A 17,986-nucleotide genomic window follows, 5' to 3' on the forward strand; every position below is an offset into this window, starting at 1 on the left:
TGGAGATACCAGCCCTGCGATGGAGCCCAGACACGGCTCTATGTCCTTCCTGAGAATCTGCCAAATCTTAACCCTCAGATGGCTGAGGACCTCAAGCTGCTGATAGGGGTCTCTAAAGCTGAATCTATCATATTCCTTGCAGTTTGGAGTCAGACTACCTAGGTTCAAAGCCAAGCTCTGCCACTTTCTTAGTCGTGTGGCCTGGGGCAAGTTACTTCCGTGAGACTCAGTTTCCTCATCTGTAAAATGGAAATATTAGCCCACACCACAGAGGGCTGTTGTGAGGGTTAAATGATGTTATACATAGAGCCTAAACCTAGTGCCTACCACAGAGCAAATGCTATGTATTTGAAACTAGGCTGTTATTTGAAACTAGGAGGATTGAATGCCTCCCAACCCGGTAGCATTCCAAGTTGGCTTTACCAGTGTGGAAGTCCTCAGCCTTCACCAGAACCTCCTCTCCAGGACACGTGGGCTGGGATTCAAGTCTGGCTTGGGGACAGAACATATTTGCTACCCCAAACAGGTCAGACATGTTAGACAAGAACCTCCCTGTACGAGCCCCAGGTTTGAGCAGAAGCAGTCGAGCCCAGGCTGCACCCATGGCTCAGGCAAAGCCCTAGCTATCCCCAGGAGGCAGAAAGCACCCATGTCAGTGCCACCCAGAGAGGACCTCCTAGTCCCCACTCAGGCTGAGTGGTTGTTCCTACAGTCTGGTGAGAGCCTCTCCAGGAACAGACCCTTGGCCCACTGACCCGAGTGTGTGTCCCTGGCCACCCTGCAGCCTTAGGCAACTTCCCATCTGGGTGCCATGCTCATGGTGTCACAGAGTACGTACTCAGTGAGGAGACCTCAGCTCTAAGTCTGGCCCTGTCATCCTCAACCAGCTGTGTGACCTGGGGCAAGTGACTCACCCTCTCTGGGCCTGTTCCACCTCTATAAAATGAGAGAACTCAGAGGATCTTTCAGTTCCCTTCCACCTCTAGCATAGGGTTTTAGCAGTCTCTGGCACACAGCAGGTGCTCAATAAATGTTATCTTATAAAATCCAAGCCACAACTCGGCTGGGTTCTAACACCTACCCATCTTCTAGTCCTCAGTGCTGACTGACCCATGTGGTCCAGCCCCTAAGAGGACTCGATCCAGAGTACAAGCTCAAGAAATAGGTAATTGCTTTTGACCTGGCCTTCAGACCAGCTCGTTCCCCTACCCAAGGCTGTAAGTACCCCATAGAGTCCAGATTAGGGGGTCTGGAATATCTGCCTTCCCACACTAGAATGTAAGCTGGGAACAGAGTCATCTGATTCCCCTGTGCCCAGTTCTCTGGCTCATAAAGAGCACAGTGGCTGGCTCAGCCCCATCGCCCACTGCATGAGGTGGTCCTGGACATGGACACCACCCCATCGCCATGGGGAGCAAAAGCAGAACAGAGCCTCGAGCTGGGCAGTCCTTTTATTGGAAAAAAATAATAAAAGGCCATCCCGTTGCCTGCGCCCAGCCACCCCTCCACCCCGGGGTGATACACTGGTCAGACACAATGCCCAGCCACACAGTGGGGCCAGGGCCAGCACAGGCCAGGGCCAGGGGTCAAGGGCTGCAGTAGCTCCAGGGAAATCCTTGGACCAAGAACTCCCTGGGGCCTCAGGGGTTGGGCCAACCATCTCCAGCTCTCTGGGTTGGCACCTTATTCTCACACGCTGCTCACATGTCCAGAAGAAAGTTAGGCCCCTCTTTGGTTCCAGAAAACCACCTGCAGTAGCTGGGCTTTCAGGTCCAGTTATAGCACCTCCTGCTGGCTGAGGTAGGCAGCCTTTCTGCCCATCTTCAGGGCACCAGGGCCAGGGCTGCTCCCTTCCAGTCAGGCCTCCCTTCCCAGCCTGAAGCCAGAGCATGCTCGGCTAGATGGCCCTTCTTCCCTTGGGAGCGAGTTTGCCTTTCCCCTGTAGGTTGCAGGCTCTCTCACACAGCCTTAAAGAACCCTGGAGGCTGGGGGCGGGGGGGGCCCTGAAAATGCAGCAGCTGTGGCCCCACTGCCCTATTGGGGGCTGGGAGAGGGGCACAGAAGGCCCTGGAAGCTCGGCTCTGCCCTCTAAGAACCCCAACTTCTCTTCTGCAGAATACACACAGTAGAGTCTGAAGGTGAGGCATGGGGGAACCCCGAGGGAAAGGGAAGGCCAGGAAGAAGTGCCAAGCTGGCAGCCGCAGGAAGAGCAGTGAGGGGCCCTAGTACATTTATTTACAGGGGCCAGGCTGGACCCACAAGGGAAGAAGCCACAAACCCATTGCGTAGCTAAAACAAGGCAGAATGCAGAGAGAGGCAGTACTAGCCTAGCAACCAAGAGGAACACACACATGCACTGACGCACACACATATTCACATACGTGCACTGACACACACACTCACACATTCACACAAATAGACTCACAGACACAGATTCACACTGACATGAACTCATACAAACATGGACTTACACTCATACATGCACTTACACTCATACTCACACACATGTCCACACACACAGTCATTCTCACGTATAGGCAGGCTCTAATCCCAGGAAGATGGCCCCGGCTCAGGAGGTTCAAGGTTCCCAGGCCACATCTTGCCATGAAGAGTTCCTCCAGACCCCCCACATGATCTCCCAGAGCCCCAGTCTGTGTCCCACGACCAGAGCCTGGTGGCCTGCAAAGGCCCAGGACTTGGACACTTCTTCGCAAGGCCAGATAGCCCCAGACTCAGGGAGGAGGACAGGGAAGTCCCAGGACCACCACGGTGTTCATAAGCTGACCACTCCCATCTCCCCAGGCCTCAAATTGAGTGGAGGCAGGGTCACAGACAGGCAGAGGCCAGAGGCGGCATAGAAAGGCCAGCTGCTGCGAGACAGGCATGGGGAGCAAGGTGCTGGAGAGAGAGTCCCCTCAGCCAGGCCTGGTGGAGTGGGGTTTGGGATGAGGAGTCATGCATGAAGGGAATTCTCTAGGTGACAGGCCTGGCCCCCCTGCTCTGGGGTGACGAAAGAGGAGCTGCCAAGGAAAAGAGGCTTTCCGGACTGGGTCCTCCCCACCCCAGCCTACCCTAGGAGGGCCTGGCTCCACATGACCCAGACCCGCCTTACGGGGAACGAGCCAGTCAGGAAGTGGACCAATCCTGCTGTGAGTGGCAGGGAGCAGGGAGGGGCAGGGGCATGGGTCAGAGGGCCGTAGGAAACACAGGCCAGCCACCCTCCCTCCCACTCTTGGCAGTAGGGTGGACCCAGAGAATGACTCAGAAGCGGGTGCTCTGGTAGCGCAGCCGTCGCAGGTCTGAGAGGCCCTCGCTCCGGCCATACGCCTCCCTGCAGGGACTTTCGGCCAGTCACCGGGTCGCCGCTCCACCACCCCCACCACTGCTGCTGCCGCTGCCGCTGCTGCTGCCGCTGCTGGAGCTGCCACTGCTGCACCGGTCCTCGTAGATGGAGATCTCGATCTGGGCAGCGGTTAAGGGAGCTGCACGGCTGCCTGCGCAGGGCTCGACCCAAGAGCAGGGCTCTACCGGAACCGGTCGGTGGAGGCCGGCAGGGGAGGCGGGCGGGAAGCTGAGCCTGTGGGCCTTCCTAGACAGTAAGGCTGCGGGAGGCCTGAAAAGGGGGACCACCCAGTCGCCAGCCTCCCCCTCTCTCAGCTACAGGTGATGGAGACTTTGCTGTCCTGAGTTCAAATCCTGGCATGCCCACTCACAAACTGTAACCTTAGACAAATCACTTAACTTGTTAATCATCAATTATCACTACTATAAAGTACAGGTAATAGAAATCTTGCAGCTATTGTGAGGATTAAAAGAAATAATGTGTGTAAAGCACTAAACACAAAGCCCAGCACATAATAAAGGCTCAGTAAAAGGAAGCGCCTCCCATTGGGCTTTGTAAAACATGTGATTCTGGGAGTCTGTTTTTTACAGAGTTTTCCAGTTTAAAAAACAAAAAAAATAGCAATTCTGCTCTGGTTGCTGTGAGTAAGGAGGAGCGGTGTGTGTGCAGCTTGACTGCACTATCCCGGGTGGAAGGAGTGGATCTATGAGCCCCCTGACCCAGCCTGGCACCAGGATGGAAACTTTGGGAGTTGCCTCATCCTAGACCTCAATTCCCTCATCTGCAAAAGGGGGGTCATGGTATCTCCCTCACGGAATTAAATGAGGACTATAAGAGATGGCGGACATATAAACACATGGTAGATTTGCATACTCCTTGAGGGACAATACTGCCTCAAGGTTAGGGCTGAGCCTGAGCCCAAGTCCTGGCTCTGACCCTCACCAGCTAGGTGACCTGAGCCAGTGATTTCACCCCAGTGTCCTCACCTATAAAGGGGATAAGAAGAGTCACCCACCTCACCGAGTCGTTATGACAATCAAGTGAATTCAGATTTCCAAAGCACTTAGCATGATCTCTGGCATATATTAAACACTGATTAAATGTAGCTCCATAAATGCAAACCCTGAAGCTCACAAACAGGAAGGATAACTTAATGGGGGCAGGGGGGGAGGATGGCCAGCGATGTGAGGAACCCTGGGGAACCCTGAGTGAAGGCCCCTGGGGTGGTCCCCATTTCCTGGCAGCCTCACACACAGGCAGACAGACTGCCCCAGAGACCCCACTGGTTGGCTGCTCTAAGCCCTCACACAGAACAGCCAGAAAGGATACAACCCTCATGCCACGCTCCACGGGGTCGGTGAGCAGGAGACCTCGAGGGGCAAAGACCTTCTCATTCTGCTCCTGGATGTAACGGGAGATCTTTTTGAGAACCTGCAAGGAGAGGGGTCAGTTGAGGGTGAGCATGCAGGCTGGAAGCCCGGAGAGAGGGCGCACAGGGCAGGCCAGGGAGGGAGCCCACCTTCTCATAGTGGGTCTCCATGCAGAGGAAGATGAAGTAGGCTGTGGCACAGGCCAGGCAGCCCTCGAGGTAGGAGCTGCCCCCAATCTTCTCGGCCTCCGCATAGAAGCTGTTGAGGGTCTTCACAGTCTCCTCAAAGAGCTGCCGCTCGATCTGAAGGGAGAGAGGGAACAGGGAGCCAGGCTGAGATTTTACCTTCCAGAGAGCAGTCACAGGAGTCACAGAGGTAGGGCTGTGGGAGCACTGGCAGGGACGCCATGGGGTGGCGGGAGACACCTGGGTTCACAGGCCAGACCAGAGAGGCTGCAGGTGCAGGTGGAGCAGAAGGAGCACTGAATTGAGAGTCAGGAAACCTGGGTTCCAGACCAGACTTGAACATCAACTCGCTGTGTGACCTTGGACTAATGGCTTAACCACTCTGGGACTCGATTTGCTCATCTGTAAGATGGGAATAAGAATAACTGTTTGGACTCCTTCAAAGACAGGAAGCTCACATGACATCCTAGGTGGGAGTGCTTTCTGCAGAAGATCAGACAAGACTTCTGGGGACTTTGTTACCCCTCCTTCTTGATGACAGCAAAAGGGCTCAGTACTGAGTCAGTGGGACTCCAGTTGCATGAAGCTAGGGGGATGAGACCTCAGGAGTGTCTCTAGGAGGGGGCATTTCTTCCTAGCTAAGAGGTCACCCACAACATTACAACACTGTGTGTTTGGACAGCTGAGAAGCTGACCTGTTTGCATCCATGGTAAAAATAATAAAATTTATTATGTACTTTCTATGCGCCAGGTGCTTTTTATCCATTATTTCATTTAACCCTCATAGCAGTCCTATCAGAAAAGCACTACTATCGTCCCCATCTGCAAGTGAGGAAACTGACCCTACAGCCGCACTATGGTCCAAGCCACCCTCCCCTGTGGCCTCTCAGCTGGTCTCCCTGCTCCCAGCCTGTCCCCTGCCTGAGTGGAAAACGTATATCAGATCCTGTCACACCTCTGACCAAGAGCTTCCAAAGTCTTCCCATCTCTTCCAGTAAAAGCCAAGAAGTCCTTCTAGTGGTCTGCTCGGCCCTAAATGGCCTTGCCCTTCTGCCCCTCTGAGCCCATCTTGTGCTCTCTTCCTCACTCAGCTCCTCTCCAGCCACACTGGCCTCTCCACTGCTTCTCAAAAGTGCCAAGTGTGCCTGTGGCCTCAGCTGGAACTCTCCTCCCCCAGGCATCCCCATGGCCCATCCCTTTCTTCTCTCAGGTCTCACCTTATGCAAGAGGCTTTTCCCAACCATCCACTTTCCCCAGTTCTCCCTCTCCCCCGGCCTCCCCCTTAGTCTTCTCCGTAATATTTGTCACCACCTGAGCTACTACACATGGACTTGCTCGTTGGCTCCTTTTCTGTACCCGCTAACAGAAAATAAATTCCATGAGGGTCTGTTCCTCCTATATCCTCAGGGCCTAATACATAGTAAGTGCTTAATAAATACTTGCTGGAATGCTGAGTGGACTTGTCCAAGTTTACACAGCTCTGACCCCAGAGTCTACGCTCTTTACCACATAGCCCTACCCCAGACAGCCTAAAGGTCATGTTCCAAACTCAGCAGATGTCAAAGTGTCTGTGGACCCGTCCACATTCTTCAGAGCACCCCCTCCCCAGCCACACTCCCATAGGACCAGAACTGGCCATCATGCAGGTTAGGGGCCTCCCATGCCTGTCTAGGGCAAAAGCTCTCCCCAGGAACAGTCAGAAGCTTTGGAGTTCCGAGCCTCTGCCCCTACACAGATCCGGAGGAAACACAGAGAAAATTCTGTCCACCTGGTCTATGGTTCAAGCCCTGCTACTCTGCCCCAGGGATCACCCCATCCCAAAGGATGGGCATAATAAGAGAAGAAGAAGACCCACACTGCTCCCCAAAAGCTGGTTGGGGTCAGGTCAGCCAAGCCCAGGTCTGCCTGCCTGGGCTGTTGAACGGAAGGATCAGAGTCTTTCCTTTACCCTCCCCCAACTCTGGATCAGTTCTAAGGCGGCCTGGAAGGAGGGCTGCGTACACCAAAAAACACAGTAGGAGCTGACTCCCTGCAAGAGGTCTCTAGATCAGGAAGCACCCAGGTAGCTGAGTCTAGAGCCCTTCACACAAGGTTTTATCCACTGCTTTTGATGCCACCACCAGACTCTAGCACGGAGCATCGGGCTCCCCCTGTGCCCAAAGCAGGGGGAAGGGGGGAAGAGCAGCCGCCAGCCACACCCTCTAGGTCTCTAAGTTTCCCTGCCACAGAGGCATCCAGTTTCATCCCTACTTACCAAGGATGCAATTGCGTCAGTAAGAAAATATGAGCCCTAGGCAAAAGCCAAGATCCGGGGCACTGAGGCCCTTCTGCCACTGTTGCTAGCTTGCTTTAGACCATGAGTAGGTCACTCTCCCTTCCTGGCCCTCAGTTTCCTCTGTTAAATGAGAGGGGTAGACTAGTGCAGTGCTTCTCAAATGAATGTGTACACGAATTACCTAAAGGTCTTGTGAAAATGCAGGTTCTGATTCAGTAGATCCAGGCAGAGGCCTGAGACTGTGCATTTCTAACGAGCTCCCAGGTGATGCTGATAATGCCAGTCCACAGACCACAATTTTATTAAGAAAAGCTTAGTGGTTCTGGACTCCAGCTGCAGACTCTGGCTGCACACTAAGCCACCTGAGCAGCCTTTAACACCAGCATATGCCCAAGTCTCACTCCCAAGAGATTCTGATGTAGATGGGGAGGGGTTATAAGGACAGCAAAGGCCACGTCTGCCCTACCCTACCCAAATGGACTCCTTGCAAAGTAAGTTTTTAAAAAAGCTTCCCAGGTGATCGGAATGTGCAGCCAAGCCTGAGAAGACGCATGTACTAGAAGACCTGTGATTCTCAAACAGTGATCTCTGAATCACCTGACTCCAAATCACCTGGAGATTCTGCACTAAAAACCGAAGTCCTCTGTGCTGGCTTCACATTGGAATTGCCTAGGGAGATTTAAAACAATACTGATGCCTGGGCTCCAGGCCCAGAGATTCTGATTTCATTGGTCTGGGATGCAGCCTGGACATCAAGATTTTTTAAAGCTCCCCAGGGAATTTTGATGTGCAGGCAGTCAAGGTTGAGAACTGCTGCTTAAAAAATAGACATTCCTAGATCCCAGGCCACCGGCTGAGTCAGCATGGAACCTCACTGCCATTGAGCCCATTCTGACTCATAGCGACCCTATAGGGCAGTGTAGAACTGTCCCATAGGGTTTCCAAGGCTGTAAGTCTTTACGATGAATGCTGCCACATCTTTCTCCCATGAAGTGGCTGGTGGGTTAGAACTGCCAGCCTTTCAGTTAGCAGCCAAGCACTTTAACTACTGGGCCACCAGGGCTCCTTGGGCATGGACTAGGGCTCAGGGATTGACATTGTAAATCAGGCTCTTCAGGAGATTCTCATGCAACTGAAATTTGAGAGCTGCTGGCCTAGAAGATCTCTGAGGTTTCGTGAGCTCTAACTTTCTATGAAGAGACACCAAGACAGCGTTAAGGATATTTTTTATTCTTCCACGTGAAGTGGCTGACCCTGTTCTGTGTCTTATATTACTTTTATCTTGGAAAAAAAATACCTTCAAGTAAGCCCCTCAGTTCTATCCTGGCCTGTGTTCCAAGTATAGAGAGAGATTTCTTACCCGGCTGTCCAGCTCTGGGGGGAATTTGGTCTGGAACTGACAGATGGTGCCTTCGCTGTAGTCTCTCTGGATAAAGACCTTGGTGGCCAGGGAAGCACTTCGTCGGAGTTCCTGCAGGTTGTGGACCTGAGGAGACATAAAGGAGGTACATGCTAAGGGTGACTATTCCTCTCCGATTGCCTGGGACTGAGGGGTTTCCCAGACATGGGACTTTCAGTGCTAAAAACCAGCAAAGTGCCAGGCAAACTGGGACAGGAGTTGGTCACCCTGCATGTGCTCCAGGAAGGCTGGGGGAAGGAGAACTGTGGAGATTATCCAAGATAAGATGCCTTGAGCTATCCCAGAAAGTTCTAGAAAAAGCCTGAAGCAGGGCCAAAGCTGAACCAAAATAAGAGGTTCAATACAACTAGAAATGAGCTCTAGCAAGAGGAACAGGACATTTTGGTGCCCAGTCTAGACCCTTTCTCCCCCCTCCCCGCCCCCTTTCATTCATTCAGCAAATATTGAGTGTTTACAACTTGTCAGGCCCTGCCTTTGATGAACAAGACTGAAGCCTCAGGCCCTGCTGATTAGAACTTGCAGTAGGGTTGGGGTGGGGTTTGGGAGGTGGGGAACAGGTGGAACAAAGGAGTACCTGATATGCCCATGACCTCAGGGGGAGATTCAGGTTCAGGCCAAGTTATGGCTCAGGCCAGAGAGAACCACAGATGGTTTCTATGTCCAGCACACGTCACCGTAGGAAAGCAGGGGTCCATAAGTGTCCGAAATCCCCCAGAGAAGATTGTGGATTAAGTGAACTGAGGCCAGAAACTGAAGAGCTACTCTGCCCTGGTAGGAAGGAGTGGGGCAATTCCTGTCCCTTGTGCCCACCTGTGGACTTGACATTGACACAAACTCCAGTGTTTGAGGAGAGTAGGCTCGACTTTGCAAGGGAACAGGCCTCTTTGTTCCACTTTTCCAGTCTTAGTCACCCACATTTGAGACAAGCATCCCACTGGGTGAAAGATGCTAAACACTGGAACCACAGTGGAGACTGAGCCTCAAAGGCACAGTGAACAGTTCATTCTTTGTAATTAAGATGAATGTGTAATTAAGGTGAATCCATTCCATCACTCAGCTGTCATTTATTGAGTCCCTACCATTGCCAGGTTCTGGGGACACTGAGCAAAAGACAGTCTGTGAGCTCCAGGGAGGAAGACAAGTAAATATATAATTAATTAGACTGTGATAAATGCTACAAAGAAGTAACATCTTGCCCAGAAACACTTACTCAGAAGATGCTTCCTGAAGCCCGTGTTAAGTCATAAAGGTAGGCCAGGAGTTACCAGTGGCAGAAGATAGACAGGAGATGGGGAAAGGGAAGAAAAGGCAACCCAGACAAAGGGAGAAGCTTGTGCAAAGTAATGATAGCAGAGAACATGCTCCAATGGCTGGAGGCAGATTTCAGTGAGACTGGAGTTGGTTTGCGGATTAGCTGACAACAGTGAGAGACGAGAGGTTAGAGGAGACAAATGATAGATCACAAAGAGCTAGGATGGGTTTCTTCTGGGGCCAAGATTTAAGACGGAAGGTACTTGAACTTGCTTAAAAGCTAGGGGAAATAATAAATAGAGGAAAGACTGTCGATGTAGTAGAAAGAGCAGATACTTGGTGGATCAAGGTGGTAAAAGAATGGGAAGCAGGGGAGCACAATATGAGACTTTCCTAATGCAGGCGAACCTTGTTTTTTTGTTTTTTTTAATTAACTTTTATTGAGCTTCAAGTGAACGTTTACAAATCAAGTCAGACTGTCACATATAAGTTAATATACATCTTACTCCTTACTCCCACTTGCTCTCCCCCTAATAAGTCAGCCCTTCCAGTCTCTCCTTTCGTGACAATTTTGCCAGCCTCCAACTCTCTCTATCCTCCCATCCCCCCTCCAGACAGGAGATGCCAACACAGTCTCAAGTGTCCACCTGATATAATTAGCTCACTCTTCATCAGCATCTCTCTCCCACCCACTGTCCAGTCCCTTTCATGTCTGATGAATTGTCTTCGGGGATGGTTCCTGTCCTTTGCCAACAGAAGGTTTGGGGACCATGACCGCCGGGATTCCTCTAGTCACGGCCAGACCATTAAGTATGGTCTTTTTATGAGAATTTGGGGTCTGCATCCCACTGATCTCCTGCTCCCGCGAACCTTGTTTTATGTAAGAAATGTGATTCCAAATATTGTGACTGGATTAAATAATCTATAAATGTTCTTTTAGTCTTAATATTCCTTGATTCCTCTAATCAGGGTTTTAATTGAAGTCCTATTGACATCTACTAGGATCCCATGATAACTGAAAAATAAAGAATCCTTTGGTAATATAAATAAATCACTTTTTAATGTATCTGCTGTCTGCTTAAGGTTTCATTAATTTTGTGTTTTCAAAAGAAAAGGATCTGTTAGCCCAAGACAGGAAACATTCCCAAAGCCAACTCTTCAGGCAGGGATTGGACTGGACTGTAAGATAGAAAATGATATTGGTGAGGAGCGAGCTTCTTGGCTCAAGTAGACACATGAGACTATGTGGGCAGCTCCTGTCTGGAGGGGAGATGTGAAGGCAGAGGGGGACAGGAGCTGGCTGAATGGACACAGGGAATACAGGGTGGAGAGAAGAAGTGTGCTGTCTCATTAGGGGGAGAGCAACTAGGAGTACCTAGCAAGGTGTATATAAGTTTTTGTACGAGAGACTGACTTGATTTGTAAACTTTCACTTAAAGCACAATAAAAATTAAAAAGAAAGAAAAGGAATGGGCTACGGCCTCACTCCACTTTTCTAAAACCAGCTTACAAGAGCCAGTTGATTTTGAGGATGAACATTCATGGCCCTAGAAAGATCATTCTGGCTGCTTCGTGGGGGGTAGATGGGAAGTGGGCAAGACCGGGTCAGGGGTTCAGTTGAAGGGATGAGTATCTTTGTAGTTGCTGTCGTTGGTTGCTGTCAAGTTGATTCTGACTCTGAGTGGGTCTAAACCAGGAAAAGTAGTGGTGAAACAGAAAGAGATGAACAATGCTTTAGCCATTCTAACATAGACACAGCTTCCTCCCTCCAACAGCTTCAAGTCTCTGCCTGAACACACACATGCACCTATGCGTACACACACATGCATGTGTGCTTCCGTGAAGGGATGGGTGTCTAGAGACTCCCTGGCTGTTCACAGCCATTTCTTCTTCCCCCAGGCACACAGCTAGATTAATTCCCAGCACCCTTTGTCATTAGATGCAGCCATGGGACTGAGTAGAATAATGTCAATGAAGCAATCAATGTCACATATAGGCTTGACTCACAAAAATCTGCCACTTCTCTGTGCTCTTTCCCCCTCAATGGGAAGAGGAAGCCATGTGTTGAAGATGGTGAAACCATAAGATGCAAAGAGCCCGGGTCCCTGAATCACTGCCTGGAGAACCACCTCTGATCAGGAACACCTGCCTGGGACCTTGCTGAGCAGAAAATAAACTTCTATTGTATTAAGCCATTAAGATTTGAGCCCTGGTGGCACAGTGCTTAAGCGCTTGGCTACTAAATGAAAGGTTGGTGGTTTGAGCCCAAAGATGTGGCAGGTTGCTTGCATAAACACTTATAGCCTTGGAAACCCTATGGGGCAGTTCTACTTTGTCCTACAGGATTGGTATGAGTCAAAATCAACTCGATGGCAACGGTTCACCTAAATAATACAGTCCCATTTCCTCTTGGCCTTGTTTGATCCATGGGTTCTAAAGTAGCCAGAGTGGGAGGGGCCAACATCTTTCCCCACCCCAACCATGTCCTTACTTAGAACACTGTCCTGGCTCTGGGTGACTAGGGATCTGCTTCTCTCCCTGAAGAGTGTTTGTGAGGTCTTGATGAGTTGCTAGAGTATGGTATCAGACACATTTTATATGCCAGAGCCTTGGTCTCCCAGGTCTACATAGAGCACACATATCACAGACCCATCTGTAGTTAGTGAAGAGCTGGACTTAAGACAAGGCTGGCTCTCCTTACCCTCTCAATCTATGGCACAGTTGTGAAGTGCAATGAGCCCTGATGCAAGACTTGGGAGCAGGAGACCTGGCTGCTAGTCCAGGCTACGTGATTCTGGAAAACTCTTCCCTTCTCTGGGCTCCGTTTCCTCAACTGTATAATGAGAAGTTGGAACTATGTAATCTCTGAAGCCCCTTCCCAGCTCTGACATTCTAGAGGCCTTGTCAGGGATTATGAATGCAAATGTTTACAGGTGCTAAGGAGTAAGTGGGCCAGGCGGGGACTGCAGCTAACTAGAGAACTCATGCCCTGTCTTGAAAAGGCAGCCGATCATTGTCACGTGAGAATGTGAACCCAGGTTGCCAGCACTTCTGGTTTTTCAAGAGAAGCTATAAATCCAGGTTGTCCTCATGTGAAATGTCTTGATTTTTACATGTATCAAATAAATGTTTAAAATTTGTAAGCACTAAGAAGACAAAAGAAGGCATGCTTGTGGACAGGATTCAGCCCTAGAGCTGCCAGTTTAGGACCTCCAAATAAGGAATCTCGTGGCAGGAGCCCTTGGGCCAGAGCTCGAGCCAGGCTCCAGGCCCCCTGCCAGCTATTTAGCTTTCGAGAAGATCCCAGAACATGGGCACACCTCTCTCGGAGGCTTCAGTTCCCCCTGAGCCTCTCCCCAAGGGTTTCTTAACTGACCCAGAGACCTGGGCTTCTCTTTCACATCTCACCTTCCTCAAGCCTGCCCCAATCTTCCATCACCATCTGCTGACCTATTGGCTGCTGTGTAAGGACAGGACCAAGAGGCATTTCATGAGGAAAAAAGAGAAAATCAGAGGTGAGATCTGCTGGCACCACCTTTCAAACTCCAGTATGGCAGGGAGGGGGAGGCTGCCTGGATGACAAGTACTCCCTGTCAGACATGTAGACCCATGCACTCCACAGAGTCAACCTGGCAGGGGTGGGGAGGAGCAAGCACTGGAGTGCAATGAGTATTCCCAGGCCAGTATGCCCAAGACATACAGGAAGTCACATCTGGGCCCACACCATCTCCATTCTCATTAAAAACCACCTAATTCCACAGGATGCATTTGAGGCTCAATTCAAGAAACAGATTCAGTTGAAGAGCCCACCATGACCCCCTGCCTGGGGCGTGGAGGAACAGTAAGGCTCACGAGTCACAGGTAACCAGACCAGAACTAAGGATAGAAAGCCTGGCAGAGCCTCCCTTCTCTGCCTAAACCAGGAGCCAAGCCTGACCCATTGTCGGCTGGCTGTTCGTTCCACACCTGAGATCAAGCCTCCAAGTGTCCTGCTGGGATAATGCTGCTTGGGTGCGTTTAGAAATCTCTTAGGGGCCAAACTCCACCACTCAGAAAGCCCCTCCCAGACAGGCACTTCCCAGTCATTCTTGGCCATCTGGACTGCTTCCTGGGGAGGCCCCTGCTCCCAGTGACACACATTCACACAGGCTTGCCACTCAGGAAATGGGCTTATTGAAGCCTTCCAAATGAGGTCAGTGTATCACTCAAGAGGCCTTGTCCCTCCTTTGAGTTCCTCACACACACTCTCCCCTAATGCTAATTCCTAAACAGAAATTTAAAAAACCGTTGCTCTCGATTCCAACTCATAGATTCTGACTCATAGCAACTCTACAGAACGGAGTAGAACTACACCTGTAGGGTTTCCAAGAAGCAGTTGGTGGATTTGAACTGCCAACCTTTTGGTTAGCAGCCGAGCTCTTAACCACTATGCCACCAGGGCCCCAAACGAAATTAGGGAGTAGAAAAGATCCAGTGTTCATGCCTCACATACAAGGATTTTTTTTCATCCATTCTCTCTCTCCTCCCATCAATACACCTTCTACTGGAGCTGAGGACTTTCCATTCAGAATTCTAAAGGAATAGCCACAGGAGTCTGGAGTAAGGGTTTGCTTCCCCTAACAGGTGTTTCCTGGTAATTTTAACCCAGTTCTAATAGTAAAAACAGGCCAGGAGAATGATTCAAAACAGCCCAGGGAGAATGATTCACCCCATAGCCCAGATAATGTAAATGTCCTGTGCCTTGGCAGGGCTAAGGCTTCCTTCCCCGAGACTGCCATCAGTGTCCACCCAAGGCCAAATTCCAAAACAGGCAATGCTTTTCCTTAGTGCCCATTCCTTCTGGGCCTCTGAACCATGACCTCAAGCTGATCCAACCAGGCCAGTCGGGGGGCCCGAGTCCCCACACTCCAGCCCTTCTGCCCTGACCTCCTTTGCATCCCTTCCCCTGTGAAAGTCCCATGTCAAGACCCCTAGCACCATCCTCTCTATTAGGCAATACAATTGCCTAATTGAATACACTAACCCTGGGTGCAAGGGGAAAAAATTACAAAGTACTGTCCAGGGAAGCAGAAGACTCAAGTTCCAGTCCTGGCCCTACCACAATTTAGCCATATTTTCTTGAGTAAGTCTCTAGGCCCCAGCTGTATCATCTGTAAAATGGGATAATGATGCCTTCCTTGGCTCCTTCACAGGACTCGGGCAAGCTTCTGAGTCTCGGTAGTCTCATCTGATAACTGGGGGTAATAATACCATCCTTGCCCACTTTACAGGATTGCACTAAGCCTCAAAGGAGATCACACGTGTGATAGCGCTTTGTACGCAGGAAAGTGCTGTATCCACATTGGTGTTACGAACAGAGCCTCTCCCAGGGGAAAGTTATGCACGCCTAACAGCAGCCTCCTGGAAACAATGCCTCGACCTAGAGACGTGAGCCTAATGGTTGGAATCTGTGGACCATAGCGGTCCCAAGAGGGAGATATGCTGGAACAGATGGGCCTCTTGCAATCTGTCAGATCACATCACAGAGGGAGCTGCCTTCTCTGCCCACGCTGCTGGCCCAGCCATGTCTGTGTGACTGAAGTTTCTCCTTCCTGTCCAACACCAGCAGCCTCTGCTGCAGTCTGGCAGCCTTATCTGGAAGGTGACCAGCTCCTTGGCCATTTCTCTTTGTTCTTCCTGCTCATCTCAGTATCTTTGGCACTTTCTGGGCATTCTGCATTCCTCCACCCTAGAATCCAAGCTCCATGGGTCTCTGGGGGTCAGCGCCCTCACAGGGTCTGGGGGTGAACTGTCCTCCTAGCTAACCCACCTTTTAAGGAAGCACAGTGATGCCAAGAAACTGCACCTTGTTCTGTGGTGACGGCAGCAGAATAATAACAGTAACATTTGGCATTAATGTCACACTGCTCACCAGGATGCCCAGAGCCACTCCATAGAATTGTTGAAAAGCCTTTACTCTTCCTCTGTCTTGAGTTTCAGATGGGTTGGAAATGGGGAAGGCCACAAAGGAGATCCACATCAAAACTGGGGAGACCCGGTGCCCTGGGTTTCACTCCAGAAATAAAAGAAACTTTCAGTTCTGTTGCTGACATGCTGTGTGAGCATCAAAGAGGTCCTCCCCTTCTCCACAGGTTAGTTTTACCACTCATAAAATGGGGACATAAAGAATTCCCACCTCCCTCACAAAATGAGGTGGTGATATTGACTAGACCAACCATAGGGGCAGAGAGGGAATTCTGCTCTCACCTAACAGGTTCCTTGGTTTGATCATCAAGTCCTTTGAAGGTGACACACTCGTAGGCACAACCTGAAGAAGGTAGCACCTCCCATCAGACACAGGGGAAAAGTGGACACCCTGGGACAAGAGATTCAAATGGGGTGAAAAAGCAAGAAAGGGGGATGTGCAAAAGTGGGGGTCACTGCAGGCAGCCTATTAAAACCAGTCATTTGGTTCTTGGGCTGAAGACATCTTTTTCCCCAGAAGGAAATGCAGATGTAGAGGTAGGTCTCTCATCACTTAGCCAAGCTTTTGGGTTCAGAAGCTGGATGACTGCACCGCACAGCAACAGTGGCTGGCCCGCCTTCCCTTTCCTTTCCCATCCCCAGCCCTCTAGGGAATCAGTTCAGGACTTGCAGTCCAGGGACAAGGGGAAATCTCAGCCTGGGGCCCTAGAGGAACCTTGGCTCTAGTGCCAACAAGTGGCACGGGCCACTCTAGGGCTCAGGTGGGGCATGGAGAAGAAGGTTGACGCACCGCGGTCAGAGAGAAGCCCTCACGAGGAGCCCCTGCCACTATACCCCCCACCCTCTCCCTCCGGATCCAACCCAGGGAACCGCCCCATTCCACCCTCCCCACCCCCGCCTTCCTCTCCTGCTCAGTTCTCCCGGTTTGCCCCTAGCGGGGATTTGTTCCCGCGGTAGTCAGCACTGCCTGCGGGCCAGGTGCTCACCCCCTACCTCGGTGGCCATGTTCTGGCTCGCAGCCTGCGGCCGGCTTGCCGAGGGGGGCTGTCCGTGGTGCTGACTCTGGGAGCCGGTGGGCTGGCGGCGGCCAGGTGGGGCCCGGGCGCTGCCCGCGGTGCTGATGCGAGTGCCGCGTGCCAGGGCTTAGGTGGACTGGTGGGCTGTAGGGAGGCTAAGTCCTGGGGAGGCGCGCTGTGCTGTCCGCGGTGCTGACAACGGGCTGGGGAGGCGAGGCCGCACCCGAGGCTCTTCACGGCCCGATCGCCCACTGCTGCTGCTCCTGCAGGCAACGGCCCGGTTTATCTTTGACAGCAGCGACAGGGGTGGGGGCGGAGAAGGGGCCAGGCGCCTCCGCGGGTGGAGAGGGGGAAGCCGCGGCCCCCAGACTCCGGCGCCCCGCCGGAGAGGAGCCCCGCCCGCGGCCGGAGGCTGAGCTCCCGCCCCGCCCGGAGGCCCCGCCTCTCCCGCCTGCCCTTCCCCCTAATAAGAGCACCAGGAGTTCTGCTTTCTCTACCAGGGCCTCCAGCCTCCGGGGAATTCTCGCTCGGACGTGAGAAAAGCTGGGAAGTTCTGGGACAAGATACTCAAACCTGTGGGGCTGATGGGTCCCCGACCCGATCACAAGCCCCAGGTGCAGCCTGTTTACCTCTTGCCCCTCCCCCACCCTACCCTGGGGCTTCCTTTTTTTCTCTTCCCGTTTCTGTGTACACCCCTCCACACACACACACACACACACACACACACACACACACACACACACACACACTGCCTTGAGCCCCGTGAGCTAGAAAAGGATGCTGCAGACCTGAGAAAATAATTTTCTTCAAATATATGCCTGCATTTCAGCCGCAGTAATACTCTGGGGTCCCTTCTCAGGGAGCTCCAGAATTGAAGCTGTTCTCTCCTTGCTGTGCCTTCTAGCCTTGCCCCCACACTTTTTTTCCTCCCTCTGTCCTTGAAATCCAAGAGTTTACACACACACACACACACACACACACAGCAGCAGCAGCAGCAGCAGCAGCAGCAGCAGCAGCAGCAGCACCACTGCCACTCAAAACCACAAGCAGGTGGTGCCAAACCGGTATGCTTACTTTCAGTGATGGAGGTCTGGCCTTGGTTGTCAATGGCCTGAGGAAGTTGCTTCCTTCATATTTTTGACATTATACCTTCCATCCAGGT

At 51.6% G+C, this 17,986-nt stretch overlaps 1 protein-coding gene across 2 annotated transcripts; it reads right to left on the reverse strand.

Annotated features, from left to right (window-relative positions):
• Positions 1 to 20: 20 nt before the first annotated feature.
• Positions 21 to 17,219, reverse strand: GOLGA7B (golgin A7 family member B). Of its 2 annotated transcripts, XM_064269486.1 has the most exons (7): positions 16,802 to 17,219; positions 16,091 to 16,199; positions 15,756 to 15,896; positions 8,534 to 8,659; positions 4,863 to 5,015; positions 4,673 to 4,774; positions 21 to 3,462 (listed from the first exon to the last, which is right to left on the reverse strand). In XM_064269486.1, exons 3-7 carry the CDS (start codon positions 15,861 to 15,863, stop codon positions 3,352 to 3,354), a joined length of 600 nt encoding a protein of 199 aa, XP_064125556.1. In that variant the 5' UTR covers positions 15,864 to 15,896; positions 16,091 to 16,199; positions 16,802 to 17,219; the 3' UTR covers positions 21 to 3,351. The 2 variants fall into 2 exon arrangements, with proteins under 2 accessions (XP_064125556.1, XP_064125557.1); XM_064269487.1 differs by lacking the exons at positions 15,756 to 15,896; positions 16,091 to 16,199 and having other exon boundaries at positions 1,432 to 3,462.
• Between the last annotated feature and the right edge of the window lie 767 nt (positions 17,220 to 17,986).

Source organism: Loxodonta africana, chromosome 16 (genome assembly GCF_030014295.1).
Source record: "Loxodonta africana isolate mLoxAfr1 chromosome 16, mLoxAfr1.hap2, whole genome shotgun sequence".
Taxonomy (NCBI): domain Eukaryota; kingdom Metazoa; phylum Chordata; class Mammalia; order Proboscidea; family Elephantidae; genus Loxodonta; species Loxodonta africana.

Coding starts and splice junctions, on each gene's coding strand:
- GOLGA7B (XM_064269486.1), bottom strand. CDS start 15,863: ATGTGGATCTCCTTTGTGGCCTTCCCCATTTCCAACCCATCTGAAACT. Junction 5,016..8,533: donor CCCCAGAGCTGGACAGCCGG/GTAAGAAATCTC, acceptor CTCTCCCTTCAG/ATCGAGCGGCAGCTCTTTGA. Junction 4,775..4,862: donor TGGAGACCCACTATGAGAAG/GTGGGCTCCCTC, acceptor CTCTCCTTGCAG/GTTCTCAAAAAGATCTCCCG.